Here is a 17,806-nt window from a genome sequence, read left to right on the forward strand (position 1 = left end):
GGGGGGCTCACACACCCCTGCCTCTTCCCTTGAGCCTGCCTTCCCCAGGAAGCCCCAAGAGGAGCCCAGCCGCCCTCCCTGTTCACATTATTTCCCTTTATTTATAGAAAAAAAAGCCCTTCTCTTCCTTTCTCCTTACAAGGCCTTCAGCCCATCCGTCCTGGGCTTTAAAAATAGCAGCAGCAGCAGCAGCGCATCGGCCTCTGCTGACTGCAGGGGAAGCTCTCCCGGGAGCTGCCCAGGGCCCGTCCAGGGGCAGGCAGGGAGGGAAGGGCCCACGCAGGACGGCCTCCAACGCTGGGCACTAGCAGCATGCCTCACGGGGGGCCAAGGGCAGCTGGCAGGGGGGGGGGGAGGCGGAAAGACTGGGGTGAGTCAAGATAGCAGCCAAAAACGCCTCCCCCCCCCTCCACAGACACCTGGCAGGGACGGTGGGCAGGGAAGGACAGTCCAATGAGGGGGGGGGTCTGTCTGGAGCCCCCCTGCCTTGGCTGGGAATGCCGAGTTCTGCACCCACCGGCAGGGCTGAGAGGTCAAAGGGGGACACCCCCCCCTCCTTACTCTCCCTCCTCCCTCCCTCCCTCTTACTCCCAAGGAAGCCCAGGGATTTCTGGGTCACCAACAAAATTACTCCATGGTGAATTTCCACTGGGAACGTCCCTCCTTCTGGTCAGCCATTCTGGCCTCCAACCAACTGCCATGGCCGGGGGGGGGAGGGGGTGGGGGGGCTGGACAGGGGAGTCTCCAAAGGGGGAAGGCGCACGAGGGAAGCCTGTGTCTTCTACAGTGTTGAAGAGATGGGGCTTTGGGCAAACTCGGGGTAACTGCACCACACACACACACACAGAGTTGTGTTTTCTCGCACTAGGCTTCCGTGCCCTTCCTCAGGGTCTCCTGGTGGTGGGAGATGCCTCCACAGCCTTCCCACTCGGTCTCCCAAAGCTGCTTTTCCAAAGGCAATTGGCCTTTCTCGGTTTTTTTTTTCTCGAAAACTGTTTCCTTCCTCTCACCAAGGAGCTTCCTCAGTTCTGGATGGATGGAAGCCCAGCTGCCTTTGGGGACAATCCTGACCTGGACGGCTGAGGATCTCAAGGTTGGGGAGTTGGGTTTCAACCTGAAACCAAGGAGAAGTTTCCAGATAGAACAATGAACCAGTGGGGGGGGGGCTTCCCGCAGAAGTCGTGGGAGCTTCATCACTGGAGGTTTTGAAGAAGGAAACCCCCCGGGGAAATCCTCTTCCTGGGCTTGGGAATTGTGTCCCTCTTGAGGCAGACTCAGCATCCCCCATCGGATCCCTACAGTAGCCCTGGACGTGCGTCTCCTTCCCTGGGCCCTGCCCTTCTGGGGTGGGGCCTTCCCAGCAGGGACAATTGGTCCCGAGGGGGCTGAGCCTGAGAAAGCGCCATCCAGGCATCCTTGCCTGGTTCCCAGCTGGCAGAAAGCCCCCTCAGCTCCTCCAGAGACACAGCCGGCCTCCTGTGGGGCAGCTGGGAAGGGTCTTCCGCAGGAGAAGAGCTGGGTGGGGCCAGGGGTCTTCCCAGGGGAGCCACAGGAGGCTCAGGGGGCCTTCATGGAGGATGTGTGTTGAAGGCACCAGAGAAGGAAGGAGGGAAGGAAGAAAAGAAGGAAGGGACTCACTGGGGGACTTAATTCACCAAATCTGCGCCAGGAGAGACAAAGGAAATGATCTCACAAGGTAAGCCACACATATTTAACAAAAGGTTCAGTTCTGCAAGTTTGCTGGGGGTGTGTCTTTGTGTGTGTGTGTGTGTGTGAGAGAGAGAGAGAGAGAGAGAGAGAGAGAGAGAGAGAAAGAAAGAAAGAAAGAAAGAAAGAAAGAAAGAAAGAAAGAAAGAAAGAGAGAGAGACAGACAAAGAGGAAAGATTGATTTTACAGAATAACAGAGCTGGAAGGGACCTTGGAGGTCTCCTAATCCAACCCCCTACTCAGGCAGGAGATCCTTGACCATTCCAGACAAAGGCCTGTCCAGGCTCTTCTTGAAAGCCTCCAGTGATGGAGGAGCAGCCACAACCTCTGGAGGCAATTTCTGTTCCACTGGTTGATTGTCCTCCCTGTCAGGAAGTTTCTCCTGAATTCCACGTTGCTTCTCTCCTGGATTAGTCCCGCCCCCCCCCCCCGTTGCTCCTCCTCCGGCCTTCAGGGGCTTTGGAGAAGAGGTGGACCCCCGTCTTTTGGGGCTCAGCCCCTCAGATATCGGAAGGCTGCTGCTGCATTTCCTTTTGCTTCTCTGCTGCCGATCGGCCACAGAAAGGAAAGGGAGGCGGGGGCTGCTCTCGGTGCCGATGTGGGAGGGGCTGATGTGGCTCTTCCCACGCCCGCCTCATGGGCACACTGAGAGTCCAAGGTGGGAATGCCTAGACCCCTCCCCCCCCCCGTCCCTCAGAGAGTCCCAGTTCTTCCTTCCCCTCTTTTCCCTTCTGCGACAACCCTGCGGGCTGGGCTGGGCTGCGAGAGGGTGAAGCAGAGAGTTTCCATGGCTGAGGAAGAACCGAACGGGGGTCTCTTTAATCCTCCACCCATCCCCTCCACCACCACACACCACCTGTAGGATCCAGGTAGTCCTCATTTAATGACTGTTCAAGTGGCACTGAAAAAAGTGACTTATGACCGTTTTTCACCCTTATGACCGTTGTAGCATCCCCATGGTCACAAGAGCAACATTCAGAGGCAACTGACTCACATTTATGACGGTTGCTATGTCCAAGAGTGACGGGATCCCCCTTTGGACCTTCTGGCAAGCAAAGTCCCTGGGATTAGCTGGTCAGGCGCCTCTACTGGCCTCCCTCTTCCTGGCCCCCTGGCTGCTGATGTCCCCCCCCCCAAGAGCCACGGGGCCAGGGCCCCCCACCGAGGTCCTCTGCAGGGATGGGCGCTCCTGTGGGGGGGGGGAGGGAGGGAGCAAGGAGCCCCCTGCCTCCTCCAGGTTACCAACTCTGCCTTCTTCCCTTTCCGCAGAGCTGAGCACGGGGCCTCCGGATGCCACCCAGGCAGTGACCTTCACCAACGAGAGCCTGGGCGGCCCCTCCTCCCCCTTCATCTTGAGTGGCTTGCCCGGCCTGGAAGCTGCCCACTTCTGGCTGGCCTTCCCCCTGTGTGCCATGTACGTGGTGGCCCTGGTGGGCAACTCCATCGTGGTGCTGGTGATTAAAGCCGAGCCGAGCCTCCACACGCCCATGTACCTCTTCCTGGGGATGCTGGCAGGGGTGGACCTGGTCCTGGCCTCCTGCACGATGCCCAGGGTCCTTTCCCTCCTTTGGCTGGACGCCAAGGAGATCGCCTACGGGACCTGCCTCCTCCAGATGTTCCTCATCCACTCCCTCTCGGGCATGGAGTCCACCATCCTCTTGGCCATGGCCGTGGACCGCTACGTGGCCATCTGCCGCCCGCTCCAGTACTCCACCATCCTCACCAACTCTGTGGTGGTCAAAGTGGGTGCAGTGGCCTTGGTGAGAGGGCTGGTCTTCTTCCTTCCGCTGCCCTTGCTCCTCAACCGCCTGTCCTTCTGCCCCTCCAGGCCCCTCCACCATTCCTACTGCCTCCACCAAGACATGATGAATCTGGCGTGCGACAAGCAGAAGCTGAACATGAACATCGTCTACGGCCTGATCGCCATCAGCCTGGTGATGGGCCTGGACTTCCTGCTCATCCTCATCTCCTACCTGCTGATCCTGAAGGCCGTCCTGCGGCTGAGCTCCTGGGAGCAGCGCCTCCGGGCCTCCGGCACCTGCCTGGCCCACCTCTGCATGGTCCTGGCCTTCTACGTGCCCCTGATCAGCCTCTCCGTCATCCACCGGTACGGGCCAGATGTGTCTCCTCTGCTCCAGGCCGTCACCAGCAACATCTACCTCCTGGTTCCCCCCGTGCTCAACCCCATTGTCTATGGGGCCAGGACCAGAGACATCCGGAAGCGGGCCTTGAAGTACATGAGGCTGAGCAGGAACAGGGAGCCTCACTGAAGCCGGCTGGGTGTAGAAAACCAAGCCGGGAGTCGCTTTCTTCATCCCAGGAGGAGGCCGAGGGAGTTGGGACGCTTCTGAAGTCAACTGCCATCTTCAACGGGCCCTTGCAGCCTTCCTGTTGCCATGGCCAACATCCCAACTTCTGACCAAGGATGCCAAAGGAGGGACAGAATGAAACGTCAATGGCAAAAATGAGAGACTTGAACACTGGGCGCTATCTAATAAAATGAAATTCAATGGTGAAAAGAGTCAGGTTCTGCATTTAGGCAATAAAACCAAGATGCACAGGTACAGTATAGGTGGTACCTGGCTCAACAGTAGTAACGGTGAGAGGGATCTTGGAGTCCCAGTGGAAAACCATTGAAATAGGAGCCAGCTGTGTGCAGCTGCTGCCAAAAAAGCCAACACAGTTCTAGGCTGCATCAACAGAGGGAGAGAATCAAGATCACGTGAAGGGTTAATACCACTCTACAAGGCCTTGGTAAGGCCACACTTGGAATATTTGCATTCAGTTTTGGTCTCCACGATGTAGAAAAGATGTGGAGACTCTGGAAAGAGGACAGAGAAGAGCAACCAGGATGATTTTAGGGGGCTGAAGGCTAAAACATAGGGGGAACGGTTGCAGGAACTGGGTCTGCCTAGTCTGGTGGAGAGAAGGACCAGGGGAGACATGATAGCAGCCTTCCAATATCTCAGGGGCTGCCACAGAGAGGAGGGGCTCACCCTCTCACAGTCCAACCTACCCTGCAGGGTTGTCGTAGAAGGGGAAAGTGGGGGAGGAAGAACGGTGCCCCCTGCCTGGGACTCTCTGAGGAAGGGGGGGGATTGGCACAAAACCTCATAATATAAATACAAGGCTATAAAAATATCAAGCTAGCTAAATAGATGGGGAGGGAGGGAGGGAGGGAGGAAGGGAGGGAGGATGGTGAGAAGGGGGGAGAGGGGGGGTATGTTCTTAATCTATCAGCCACCCCCAACGTGAAAGGCCTCTGTTGGGGCCTCAAGGGCTTCTAGCTCTGGCAGAAGGGAGGGGAGGGGGGCCAAAGGGTTCCAGAGGGCAATTTTACTCCCAGGAGCCGTGGGGCTCCAGTGGAGACGTTGTATACACCTGGGCATCTGTGCAGCCAGAGATCCCCAGAGAGGCCTTGCCTGCCCAGCATCTCCATTCGGCCCTTTTGCTACCTGGCGGCACCTGAGCTATATATCCCAGCAGATTCTGCGCCAGGTGCTGTGCTTCTTTGGAGGTTGCTGATCCGGTCACTCAGACTGTAGCCATCTCGCAGGTGTGTCCGTGTTGTGGCTCGGAATGGTTGAGTGGGAGTGTGTGTGTGTGTGTGTGTGTGTGTGTGTGTGTGTGTGTGTGTGTGAGTGTGAAGTCTCAGTGTTGCCCCTTTAAGCAGGGCAAAATATGCGGATGAAGATAGTTTATTTATTTTTAAATTTTGAATGCGGCCCAGCTCTCCACTCTCTCTGGCTGCCTTGCAATGCCATAAATAGCAGAATAAAACAATGGCAGGATTAGCACATTAGAGCATTCAACATTACAAATTAAGACGTGAAATCAATATTAAAATGGATAAAAGGAACCAATGCAGTTCCTGGCGGGAGGTAAGTCGCTTGTAAGGTTGCCCCTGATTATAAGCCTGCTTAAGGAAGGGGTGCAGACAGGGCACCCCCTTAAAATGCGTCATCCTGTGCAGCTCTTCGGCAAAGGATGTCAGGTGGGTGCACACCTGAATGGGAAACCATAGTTAACCATAGCTGGACTAGCATTGGGGATGTTATACCTAGTTTGGGTGATGAGGCATCTGCTTGAAAACTACCAAACTCAGAAATCACCAAGGACCTGTCATGGTTAATCTAGTTAACCATAGTTAACCAGGACAGTGAGAACCATCAAGCACAGGAACCGAAGTTGCCTTCAGAAGTTGTGGGAGCTTCATCAGTGGAAATGGTGTAGGCTCTCCTGCTTTGGAGGTGGGGGGGGTGGACTAGATTACCTACAAGGTCCCTTCCAACCCTGTTAGTCTTCTATTCTCTTCTTAATTCTAGTCTATTCTATTCCTTGAAGTAACTCAATAATGTGCCGACTTCTGATCTTGGGAAGTCAACATAAGAAAAAGGGATGAAATGGGAGGAGAGAGCTAAGGTGGAGCCTTAGGGTAACAGGGTTGGAAGGGACCTTGGAGGTCTTCTAGTCTGCCTGTATCATTCCAGACCTTCCTTGGGCTTGATGGGATGGACAGACATGGTCACAGGATAACAAAACGGAAGGAGGGAGTGGGAAGTGACCTGGAGGTCCCTGAGTCCATCCTCCCACCCAAGAAGGACACCCTAGTATACCATTTCAGCTATCGAGTCTCCTCTTAACCCCCCTTTTAAAAACAATAGGAGTTTGTGGATTGGCTGACTGAAACCCCAAAGAGGAGCATCCCATTGGACGAGGGGTGGGGGGACCACTCAGAGCTTGGGACACTTCACTCCACCGATAGCAGCTGAGCTCTGCTCCGCCCCTCTTTCCTTCTCTTTGCAGTTCTTCCCTTGCACCTTGAGAAAAGGAAGCATGGCCAGGATGACGCTCTCCTCCTCCTGAAGTCTCCCTTTTGAGAGGGAGAGCCAGGCCCCGTGTTCTGTGCTGGAGCCTGGGCTGGGTACAGCAAGGAAATCCCCTCATTGTTCCTAAGGAGGAACTGGGGGATGGAAAGGACGCTGGGGGCTATTCTTAGGTTCTGCCCCACAAAGCACCGGGTGGGATCACTCACGTTCTTCGTCCCTCCGAGAGGAACACCCAGTTCATCGTCATTCTCCAGAGGCAGGAAACTGACTCACTGACCAGCAGAAGCACAGAAGGTCCCGTGACTCAGGAGAAGACATTGACCAAAGAAACTGCGGGTCAATTGATGGGGTGGGAACCAAGGCAACGTTTAGATTCAGCAGATCGTATCGAAACGTCCAAGGAGACCCAGGCAGCCTGGAGAGGCGGGCATCTGCTTCACTGGAGAAGGTTTTCTATGGCAGGAGCTGCCAACCTCAGTCTCTATGCCCCTCCCACCTCCTTCCTCCTGCTGGGTTTCCTAGGGCTGGAGAACGCCCAGACCTGGCTCTCCATGCCCTTCTGCTTGGTCTACGCCCTGGCTCTCCTGGGCAATGCCACCCTACTCTGGGTCATCTGGACGGAATCCAGCCTGCACCAGCCCATGCACCTCTTCCTCTCCATCCTGGCACTCACTGACATGGCCATGCCCACCTGTATCCTGCCAAGGATGCTGGGCATCTTCTGGGCCAACGCCCGAGAGGTCACCTTCGCTGCCTGCCTGGTGCAGATGTTCATGGTGCATGCCATCTCTGCTGTGGAGTCTGGGACGCTCACCGCCATGGCCTATGACCGATACGTGGCCATCTGCGACCCACTCGGCTACGCAACCCTGCTGACCCCGAAGACGGTGGTCAAATTCGGAGCAGCCATCGTTATCCGGGCCTTTGTCGTCGTCTTACCCATCCCTTTGCTTTTGCTGCGGCTGAGATTTTGTCACTCCCGAAATATCTCTCATACTTATTGTGAGCACATGGCTCTAGTGAAACTAGCGTGTGGGAACACCACTCCCAACAACCTCTACGGGCTGATTGTGGCCCTCCTCGTTACCGGTGGAGACCTGACCTTCATCTTCATCTCCTACGGGCTGATCCTACGGACCGTCTTCCACCTGCCTTCCTCGGAGGCTCGGCACAAAGCCCTGGGCACTTGTGGGGCCCATGTGGGAGTCATCTTCATTCTGTACACCCCTGGGCTCTTCTCCTTCCTTTCCCACCGCTTTGGCCATAACATCCCCCACAGCGTCCACATCTTCCTGGCCAACTTCTACTTGCTGGTCCCCTCCATGCTCAACCCCATGGTTTATGGCGCCAAGACCAAGGAGATCCGTGTGCGGGTGCTGATGGCTCTGGGTCTGCGAAGCAGGAGATTTTAGGTCTGAGGAGAGTCCAAGCCAACTCATAGTAGTGCTGTGTGAAATTAACAATCTTTGTGTCTTTCGATCTTTCTGTCCAATGTGGATGCAAACGCATCCTTCGTTTCTCCTAAGACATTTTGAAGGGATAGTTGTGGGTAGGATGGTCATCTACTCTTCTATATTCACTTAATAGGTAGTGGATTAATTAGGCCATTGTAGGAGGCTGAACCCGAGGGAAGGACGGGTCAAGTATGTCATATGTTTGGAGTCCTTTCGTGCCCACAAGAGATCCAGCCCACCTAGAATTCCTTTGACTCACATCTACCACCTATTGGCTTCAACTGTTAGTAGTTCAGATTCTTGTAGAAAGTGCTACCATGCATTAGACCTGCATTCATTTCTTCTTATAAAGTTTATATAAAATGTTTTATAGATGGCATTTACCACCTGCTAGGTTAGCTAAAATGCTTAAAAATATGTCTAGCAAAGGTTGGAAACGTAATCAAAAGACAGGCACATTTTATCATATGTGGTGGACTTGTGCTAAAACAAAAAAAATGGGCAAAAATACATAGATGGCTAGAAAAGATAATAGGGAAACGTGTAGATTTTAAACCTGGACTGTTTTTATTAGGGATGATATCAGAAAAATGTGATAAGAAAAGAATGTATTTAGTATTACATGTTTTAACAGCAGCGAAGAGATAATTAAGAAGATATTAGACTGCAGAAATGGACAGACTGACAATGGAAATCAAACAGAAAGAAGACACAGAATATTATCAAACTTGCAACTTATTTTACCAGTGGTTGGAAAAAAGGGGTGAAGAGTAAGAAGGAAATGTGTATTGTTAAGCAAATTAAATATCCAGACAACACAATGTTTATTAAGCACTAAGGAATGTAATCAATAGAAAATTAATAAAATTTATTTTTTTTAAAAAAATTGTATTCATTTCAATTGCCTGGTCTCCTAATTTCTTGCCCTTGACATTCACGGATTCATCCCTGGAGCTTCTGGTCCTCATACAAATACTTTTACCAGGTAGCAAAATAGCTAATTCACTTCCTGTCCTGTCAGCAGCACCTCTTGAGGTCCAGAAATGCCTTGAAGGTTCACCATATTAACCATTTCCATGTGAAACCAACTGTTGTGATTCACAGCCTGCTTAGATGTTCTCCTTGACTTCCCTCAAGAGGTCTCCTTCCCTGGCAGCCGAATCAGAAAACAAGGCATCGCCATTTCTCCTCTAGGCTGGGAAGACCCTCCCTCTGGTTCTCCCCAATCTCCCCTCTCGGGACCTGGCCTCCATCCCCTCTCGTGTTGAGCCAACTCAGCCTGTCCTGCCACTCTGAAGCAGAAGGGGGCTGGGCTGCCCCTTCCCGTTTTATGTATTTACTGCATGGCCCCTGCCATGCTCAACCTCGTGCTCTATGGTGCCAACGCCCAGGAGAGCCACTTGCAGGATGATGTGGATGGCTATGGGCTTGAGAAACATCAAATTGGATGCCAAGGCAGAGTTGACAGGGTAGGACAGTTAATTAGTGGAAGAGGTTGCCTACAGAGGTTGTGGGTGCTCCATCTCTGGAGGGTTTGAAGAAGAGGCTGGACAACTCATCCCAGATCACACAACCAGCAGTGGTGGGATTCAAAGTTTTTTATTACCTGGGGTGGGCATGGCTTGGTGAGTGTGGCTGCTTGGTGGGCAGGGGCAGGGGAAGGATACCTCAAAATCCCCATATCCTCCAGATCAGCTGGGACTCGGGAGGCAGAGAATAGATGGGGGCGGGGCCAGCCAGAGGTAGTATTTGCCAGTTCTCCCAACTACTCAAAGTTTCCGCTGCTGGTTCTCCAGAACTGGTCAGAACCCGCTGAATGCCCCCTCTGATGACCAGACTGTACATCCAAGAACCTCGGCCTGCTCTGCTGTATCAGAGTCTGAGATAAAGTGGATCTGAGAGCCTGAATAATCTTCACAAGACCCCAGGAGATATTCTAGGAGACCTTCCTACCCAATAAGGGACAGGCCACCCTCAACAGGGCCAACGGGCAGCTGATGCCAGGAAACTGCCAGCTAGGCTGGGAGGAGGGGGTCAAGTGAGGGCCCAGCTTGGAGTCTTTGCACAGCCACCAGAATCATAAGCTTGACTTCCTCCAAAACCCACGAATCCTTATCTGGTCGTTTCCAGGGGAAGGCAAGAAGTCTGGGTAGATTCCTGCACCTTAATGGTAGGACCTTTATCAAGATTTGAATAAACATGTGACTCAGAGAGAATCGGACTCCGCCTCTTTGTCGGTGCTGGGCCAGCCCTAGAAGTCCTGCTTCACAGGACCCATCCAATAGCAAGAGACCAGGGACTGCATGTGGAGGCCCTTCCCCTTCCCTTTCCTTTCTGTCTCCTATTGGCCCTGCGGCCAACGTCTGAACTGCCCCCTCCCTGCCAATCTGCCATGAGCTCTGGGGGGAAGCCGGAAGGGCGGGCAAGGGGCCGAGGGCCTGCGGGAAAGTGAGACGTAACTGTGAGAAGTCTTCTCCATGAGAACCAACCAAGCCTTCAAGGCCATCTCCCTGGGAGAAGAACATCCACCTGCTTCCAAACCATCTCTTTTAAATTTGACTGGACAACGGGAGACAAAGAAAGGGAAGGGAGCAAGGGAGGAAAGCCAACTGGCACAAACTCTCCATTCATGACTGTCATTCACTTGACTTCTACTCAACTCCACCACTTTTCCCAACCAATGGAGCTAAGGATCGCCTTTACCTTTAGAAGCCCAAGTGGAGGCAGATCTGACAGCAGGCTCAGAGGCTTCATAGATGAGGCAACCAAACAAGGTGGCGCAGTGGTTAAGGTGCAGTACTGCAGGCCACTTCAGCTGACTGTTATCTGCAGTTCGGCGGTTCTAATCTCACCGGCTCAGGGTTGACTCAGCCTTCCATCCTTCCGAGGTGGGTGAAATGAGGACCCAGACTGTGTGGGCGATATGCTGACTCTGTAAACCGCTTAGAGAGGGCTGGAAGCCCTATGAAGTGGTATATAAGTCTAACTGCTATTGCTAGTCACAGGAAGGCTGAAAGAAAGAAGAAAAGGAAGGGAGGGAGGAGGGAAGGAGGAAATGAGAAGGGAATGAGAAAGGAATAAGAGGAAGGGAGGAAGAGAGCCAAGGTAGTGCAGTAGTTAAATGCAGCACTGCAGGCTGCTTCAGCTGACTGCAGTTCTGCAGTTCGGTGGTTCAAATCTCACCGGCTCAAGGTTGACTATATTGACTATAAACCAGAGGTCCTTTTGAAGAGCCTAGGTGGCGCAGTGGTTAAATGCAGCACTGCAGGCTACTGCTAGATCAGCAGTTCAGCGGTTCAAATCTCACCGGCTCAGGGTTGACTCAGCCTTCCATCCTTCCGAGGTGGGAAAATGAGGACCCAGACTGTGGGGTCGATATGCTGACTCTGTAAACCGCTTAGAGAGGGCTGAAAGCCCTATGAAGCGGTATATAAGTCTCACTGCTATTGCTATTGTGTGTGTAGTGGAAGTGTTTGGGTGAAGAGAGAGGGAGAGAGGGAGAGAAAGAGAAAGAGAGAGAAAGTCACAGGAAGGCTGAAAGAAAGAAGAAAAGGAAGGGAGGGAGGAGGGAAGGAGGAAATGAGAAGGGAATGAGAAAGGAATAAGAGGAAGGGAGGAAGAGAGCCAAGGTAGTGCAGTAGTTAAATGCAGCACTGCAGGCTGCTTCAGCTGACTGCAGTTCTGCAGTTCGGCGGTTCAAATCTCACCGGCTCAAGGTTGACTATATTGACTATAAACCAGAGGTCCTTTTGAAGAGCCTAGGTGGCGCAGTGGTTAAATGCAGCACTGCAGGCTACTGCTAGATCAGCAGTTCAGCGGTTCAAATCTCACCGGCTCAGGGTTGACTCAGCCTTCCATCCTTCCGAGGTGGGAAAATGAGGACCCAGACTGTGGGGGCAATATATGCTGACTCTGTAAACCGCTTAGAGAGGGCTGAAAGCCCTATGAAGCGGTATATAAGTCTAACTATTGCTATTGCTATTGCTAAACAAGTCCCAGCAGAGGAGACTTTTCTCCTTATTTTGGCCGGTTGCAGTGACGGAGAGAGCAAGGCCTGGGGGCCTCATAGGTCCTAGCAGTAGGGAAGGTGGAGGCTGCCTGCCAGAGGCTCTTCCAGAGGAATAGGAAGGCGTGGAGAAGGAAGTAGCCACATGTACATGTTGCATATGGATATGAACATGAGTAGGCGGCTCCTCTACAAGGCTGCCTTTCCTAACAGCTGCTGGGGATAGAAGAGGTGGAGAACCCTCTCTCGGATCTGCTTTGTCTGCACCCCATAAATAATGGGGTTCATCATTGGCGGGAAGAGCAGGTAGAAGTTAGCCAGGAGAATGTGGATGTAGGTGGGAACATGGGAGCTGAACCTGTGTAGGAAGGAGGAGAGGATCACCGGGACGTAGAAGATCAGGATGGCGCAGACATGGGACAGGCAGGTGCCAAAGGCTTTGTGCTGCTCCTCCTTGGTAGCCAGACTCAGGACCGCCTGCAGGATCTTGGCGTAGGACAGCACAATGAAGCTCAAATCAAAGCCAACGACCAGGAGGGCCCCGAAGATCCCGTAAATGTTAGTGAAGCGGGTGTTGGAACAGGCCAGCCTCACCACGGCCATGTGATTTTTGACATATTTCTCTTTTTTGGGGGGGGGTGTTATTGTGTTTATTGTTGTTGGTGTTGTTTAAATAAATCACAGCTGTCTGTTCTTTAAGTTGTGTTAAAAACCTCATTCACATTGGGGTTTTTTTTCCTGGGATGTCGTAATGCCCTGGCATCGTCTCTGTGCTGATCCAAGCAATATTGGGGTTGGCAGATGGAAATTTTCTTAATTTTCTAAGTGCCACCCAAGTGGGTTTGGTGTGGCACCCTGCGTGCTGATGACCACCAAGAGGGAGGGGGGAGATGGACGCATAGATATAATGGGGTGTGGAGAGGTAGAACAAATGTTCTACATTGCTCACAAAGCCAAGCACACCCACAGCTATCTGAATGGTTTCTATTCCCTGAATCTGCTGAATTAAATCTGAGCCATGATCTTTGGCTGAGTCTTTCTCCATTCTGCCTTGACTGACAGCTTTGGAGATGTGGAGGAGGCACAGATATGACAATCGGGGGTGGGGGTGGGGGGGGGCTTTGCAAAATCCTTGCTTTCAGCCTGGTAGCAACAAAAAGGAAAACTGAGCCAGCTTTGTTCATGGAAACGGCTTTTCCCAGCTGCCCACTGCCCAGAAGAGCTGCCATGATCCTCCTGGGAGGAGCTGGGAGGGCAGCCGTGGCTGGAGAGCCTGTCCGGAGCCTTCCAAGGGCTCTGCAGAAAACAAGGCCACTTCAAACGTTCCTCCTTCTGGTCTCCTGGACCTTCAGGGAGCATCTTGGCGGCATAGAGACCCCTTCGAGGCCAGCAGGTTCTTCTCCTGCCCCCCCCCCCTTGAAGGTGCGCCCCACCCCCCCAGGGGAGGCTGTGCGGTGGTTGGAATCCTGCAACAGTTAATGTCTTGTCCCTCCTGAGCGCCTGCTGGACCGAGGGGGCCACCGCCAGGGAGTCTTGCAAGAGAGCCCAGTAATTAAAGCCCTGGACGTTTCCTCTCATTCGGCATCCAAGAAACTTTAGACACTTTTAATGGGTCTCCTGGGCTCCCTGTGCGAAAACAGCTCTTGTGGCTTAGTCGGCTGATGGGAGAAGAGCAGTCATTGGCTCCCAAAGTGGACAATCCCCCCCCCGCCTCCTCCTGCCAAGTTGAAAGGAGGGGGGGGCGCACAGAGGCAACCGCAAATGCCGACACGTCACCTGGACTTTGCGGCTGGCGCTGCCTCCACACCCTCCGAGCGAAGGCTCCACCTGGGCCTGACTTAGCCAGACTCCATCCAAAGACACCAAGCTGGGTTTGTGGATAAATAAGATTTCCTGGAAGGAGAAACCAGTCTCCGTACCAGTTTGCTTCCATAAGAGCCATGAGGCTGGATCAGCCTTTCCGCTCCCCCAGCTCCACTGCATCCGTGTGCCGGGTCTGCCATTGAAGGCTAGGGGGGGAGGGAGCCCCGGAGTGGGGAGGAAGGAATAAATGGGCAATAAACATGTATGTGATGAGAAATGGGGAGGATGGGGAAAGACAACTTGGAGAGTTACTTGTTTCTGCCAGCAGCACCCAAGACCACAGAGCCCGAGAAAGAATGTGCCTTGCCCCAAACATCTCGGCCTTCTCAAAACACCCAGGCAGAGCCTCATTGGCTAAAGAGAGGCTGGCTAGGGAGGGAGGGAGGGAGGGAGGGAGGGAGGGAGGGAGGGCTGGGATTTGGGGAGACCCTCTGTATCTTCTGAGCGTGGGAAGTTCAGTTCTAGCCCGACTTTCTTGCAACCAGCATCTTTTAGTAAAAGGACCTCCCACTTCGACTGACCCCTGGAGTTGAGGGTCTTTCTCTCCTCAGAGATCGGGCTGGGACAGGTCTGACAGAATGTGGGGAGCCCCAATCCCCCCACCTCTCTCCAGCAACCGCTATAGGGAGTTGCAGCTGGAAAAAAGCCTCAGTATAGCACCCACCCCCCTCCCCTCCCCCCCTTTCACCACCCACCCCCAATTGGCTGCCATTCCCACAACTGCTGATCATCAATTCCACCCCTGAGCTCTCCAAGCCACGTCCACTCAGGAATACTGAAAACCATATTGGGGCAACTCCAAGTCTGTGACTCCCTTGGCAGTCTGCCAGGGAGGCATCAATCATGCGCCAGACGCAGCTGGCATCGTTCTTCTTGACTGGGTGATGCCACAAGAGGAGTAAGAGGAGGCAGGAGAGGGCGGAGGTGCAGCCAAGAGATTGGGCCGTTGCCTCAGGGAAGGAGCCCCCCCACAGGTCTTGTCCGAAAGGTCAAGCATTTGTCTTGTGGAAAGGCCAGAGAAAAGTATTCCAACAATAGTCATAATAAACCTTTGAGTGATTTCCTACCCATCTTTAATTCCAGAAAGAGAGACGTTTATTTAACTCCTGACTTGACCAAGATTGTCATAAATTCAGTCACGCAGCAGCAGAGGGGGTGGGAGTAAGAAGGCAAGGATAATAATCAGAACTTTCTCAGATTTACTTGGTAAGAAATTAGTAAATGAAGGTATTAGCCCCAAGGTTTATTATGAAGCCTTGCAAGCCTGAATAAAAGAAAACCGTGGGAGAGAGTAAACAGCTGATGGGGAACGGAGGCATTGAAGCCATGAAATTTAAACTCCAATTCTTTTAAATCCCATTAAAAAAAACTTCCCACATTTTGCTCTGGAACCTCAGTAAATGAAGCCACACTGCCACCTCGTGGGCTTTGTTGGAATCGTTTCTTAACCACGGATAAAATCCTGCCAGGTGAGATTTTTCACCTGGTAAAGTCGTTTTTTAATACCTGTGTGATTTAGCTGCATGTACAGCTAAAGTCCTCGACTTGCAACAGATCACTTAGTGACTCTTTGAATTACGTCACTGAAAAAACGTGATTCGTGACCATTTTTTCACACTTACGGCCGTCCCCTGATTTACATTCAGATGCTTGGCAGCCGACTCCCAGTGTCCCAGGGCCACGTGGTTCCCTTTTGTGACCTCCTGACAGGCAACGGGGAAGCCAAATTCACTTAACGACTGTATTACTAATTTTAAAACTGCAGTGATTCAGTTAGCAAGTCTAGCAGGGAATGTCATAAAACGAGGCAGGACCCGTTGAACAAATGTCTCACTTAGCAACATAAATTTTGGGCTCAATTGTGGTCGTAGGTTGAGGACTACCTGTAGAATATTTATGCCTGAGCATTTTCAAACAGATATATCGGCTGTGTTCCTACAATATATACATACACCCTATGTTAGAAGAAGAGTAGAGTAGAGTAGAGTAGGGTAGAATAGAATAGAATAGAATAAATAGAATAGAAGGGACCCGGAAGGGACCTTGGAGGTCTTCTAGTCCACCCCCTGCTCAAGCAGGAGACCCGAGACCATTTCAGATAAGCGGCTGTCTTAAAGGCCTCCACGATTTCTGAAAGCAACATTTGCTCCACTTGTTAATTGTCCTCACTGTTAGGAAGTTTTTCCTTAAACTTCTCTTACCTGGGTTGATTTTATGTGGAATGACAGTCCAGAAAACGAAGGAGTAACAGGATTAAGGAGACCACATCAGGTTTTTTTTTTTTAGCAAACGGGATCCTATGACCACGAGTGAGCCCAGAATTACAGCTGGAAGTCATTGTGGCCATTAAGCAGCTGCCCGGGTGACCAGGCCTGACCTTACAACCTTTTGGCTGCAGCTGTTAACCTCCTGCTATGGAGGCACCCACAACATCTGGAGGCAACTTCCATTCCACGGGTGAATCCCTACTGTCAAGAAATCTCTTCCTAATTCTAGGTTTGTGTTGGCTTTTATGTTGGTTTTTTTAAGGCTCTGCCCCAAAGAAGAGGAGGTCAGCTTAGTGCCCAAAGCGCCAGAGGGCAGGATGAGAAGCAATGGATGGAAACTAAGCAAGGAGGCAGCCAATTTAGAATCCAGGGGAAATTTCCTGACAGTGAAAAGGGCTTCTCTCCAGGGGTTGTGACTGCTCCATCACCGGAGCAGTTTTTAAGAAGAGATTGAGCAGCTATTTGCCTGAAATGGTATAAGGACTCCTGCTTGAGCAGGGGGTCAGACTAGAAGACCTCCAAGGTCCCTTCCAGCTCTGTTAGTCCGCACATGCCCATAACAGACCTTGAATTTCCTCCCTGCTTTCTGCGTAGGTCCCACCTCGGGAGCCCCAATTAGCAGAGGCTCCGGGCAAAAGCCATGGGGGGAGGCAGACAGCGAGGAAGACGCCAGGGAGAGAGCAAAGTTGTCTGAAAAACACCCAGAAAAGTTTCCTCCAACAAATTAGGGCCCAAAGGAGAGGCTGGACCTGTCGGCCTCAGGGGTGGCAATGGTGGCAATTGTTGTGCCAGCCCTGGTGCCAGCCGGTCCTGGGGGGCCCTGCGGGACGTCCGGCTCATTACAGCTAATTGGCCTCTGAGCTCAGCGTGGCTCTCGGGAGGGGAAGGCTGTTGGCTTTGTCCAGGGATCAGAGTTTGAACCAGGGAAGCCGCCACGGGGGAAAGAAAGTTTCTGGCCTTTGCGGAAACTTTGCCTGCAGGAGGGAGGGAGGGAGGGAGGGGGGGAGGTCAAGTGAAGCCCCTCCCTCCCAGTCCAGGCAGGGAGAGCATCCTCTGACCTCTAAGGAAACTAGATACAGAGGGTCCTCGATTTATGACTGCAACTGAGGCCAAAAGCTCCATTGCTAAGATGAGATTTGCTACAATTTATGACCTTTCCAGCCACAGTTGCTAAGTGAATCACTGCAGTTCTTAAGCTAATGACATGGTTGTTAAGTGAATCTGGCTTCCTCATTGATTTTGCTTGTCAGGTAGTCGTAAAAAGGGATCACTTGACCCTGGAACACTCCAACCGTCATAAATATGAAACCAGTTGCCAAGCCTCTGAATTTTGATCACATGACCACGGGGATCCTTCAATGGCGGTTGAGTGTCATGAGTCACTTTTTAAAAGTGCTGTCGTAACTTTGAACTGTCACTAAATGAATGGTTGTAAGTTGAGGACTACCTGTGTACCAACCTGTTACTCTACTGAGCAAGGAAACTTTATCCACAGCAAGAAAATCCCCATTGCCCCCATTCCTTTCAATGAGCCATTCGTCTTCCAAGGAGGCAGAGCCAGCTCCAAGGGGAGGCCTCTCTGGAGACCCTCGCAAGATGCAAAGAGGACCCCCTCCCCATGTCCCACCTGGGGAAAGGGACTCCAAAACACGGGGGCTACTGCAGGAGTGAAATCCTGC

At 52.4% G+C, this 17,806-nt stretch overlaps 3 protein-coding genes across 3 annotated transcripts; 2 read left to right on the top strand and 1 right to left on the bottom strand.

Moving 5' to 3' along the window:
• Positions 1-1,600: 1,600 nt before the first annotated feature.
• Positions 1,601-4,188, top strand: LOC116510056 (olfactory receptor 51E2-like). The gene is made up of 2 exons (XM_032219424.1): positions 1,601-1,696; positions 2,978-4,188. Exons 1-2 carry the CDS (start codon positions 1,684-1,686, stop codon positions 3,976-3,978), a joined length of 1,014 nt encoding a protein of 337 aa, XP_032075315.1. The 5' UTR covers positions 1,601-1,683; the 3' UTR covers positions 3,979-4,188.
• A 2,398-nt stretch (positions 4,189-6,586) lies between these two features.
• LOC116510055 (olfactory receptor 52D1-like) lies at positions 6,587-7,987 on the top strand. The gene has a single exon (XM_032219423.1). The coding sequence runs from the start codon at positions 6,882-6,884 to the stop codon at positions 7,947-7,949; it is 1,068 nt and encodes a 355-aa protein (XP_032075314.1). The 5' UTR covers positions 6,587-6,881; the 3' UTR covers positions 7,950-7,987.
• Positions 7,988-12,186: 4,199 nt separating this feature from the next.
• On the bottom strand, positions 12,187-12,600 carry LOC116510201 (olfactory receptor 52K2-like). Its single transcript, XM_032219673.1, has one exon. The coding sequence runs from the start codon at positions 12,598-12,600 to the stop codon at positions 12,187-12,189; it is 414 nt and encodes a 137-aa protein (XP_032075564.1).
• Between the last annotated feature and the right edge of the window lie 5,206 nt (positions 12,601-17,806).

The sequence above is a fragment of the Thamnophis elegans genome, chromosome 6 (genome assembly GCF_009769535.1).
Source record: "Thamnophis elegans isolate rThaEle1 chromosome 6, rThaEle1.pri, whole genome shotgun sequence".
NCBI lineage: Eukaryota > Metazoa > Chordata > Lepidosauria > Squamata > Colubridae > Thamnophis > Thamnophis elegans.

Coding starts and splice junctions, on each gene's coding strand:
- LOC116510201 (XM_032219673.1), bottom strand. CDS start 12,600: ATGGCCGTGGTGAGGCTGGCCTGTTCCAACACCCGCTTCACTAACATT.
- LOC116510055 (XM_032219423.1), top strand. CDS start 6,882: ATGGGGTGGGAACCAAGGCAACGTTTAGATTCAGCAGATCGTATCGAA.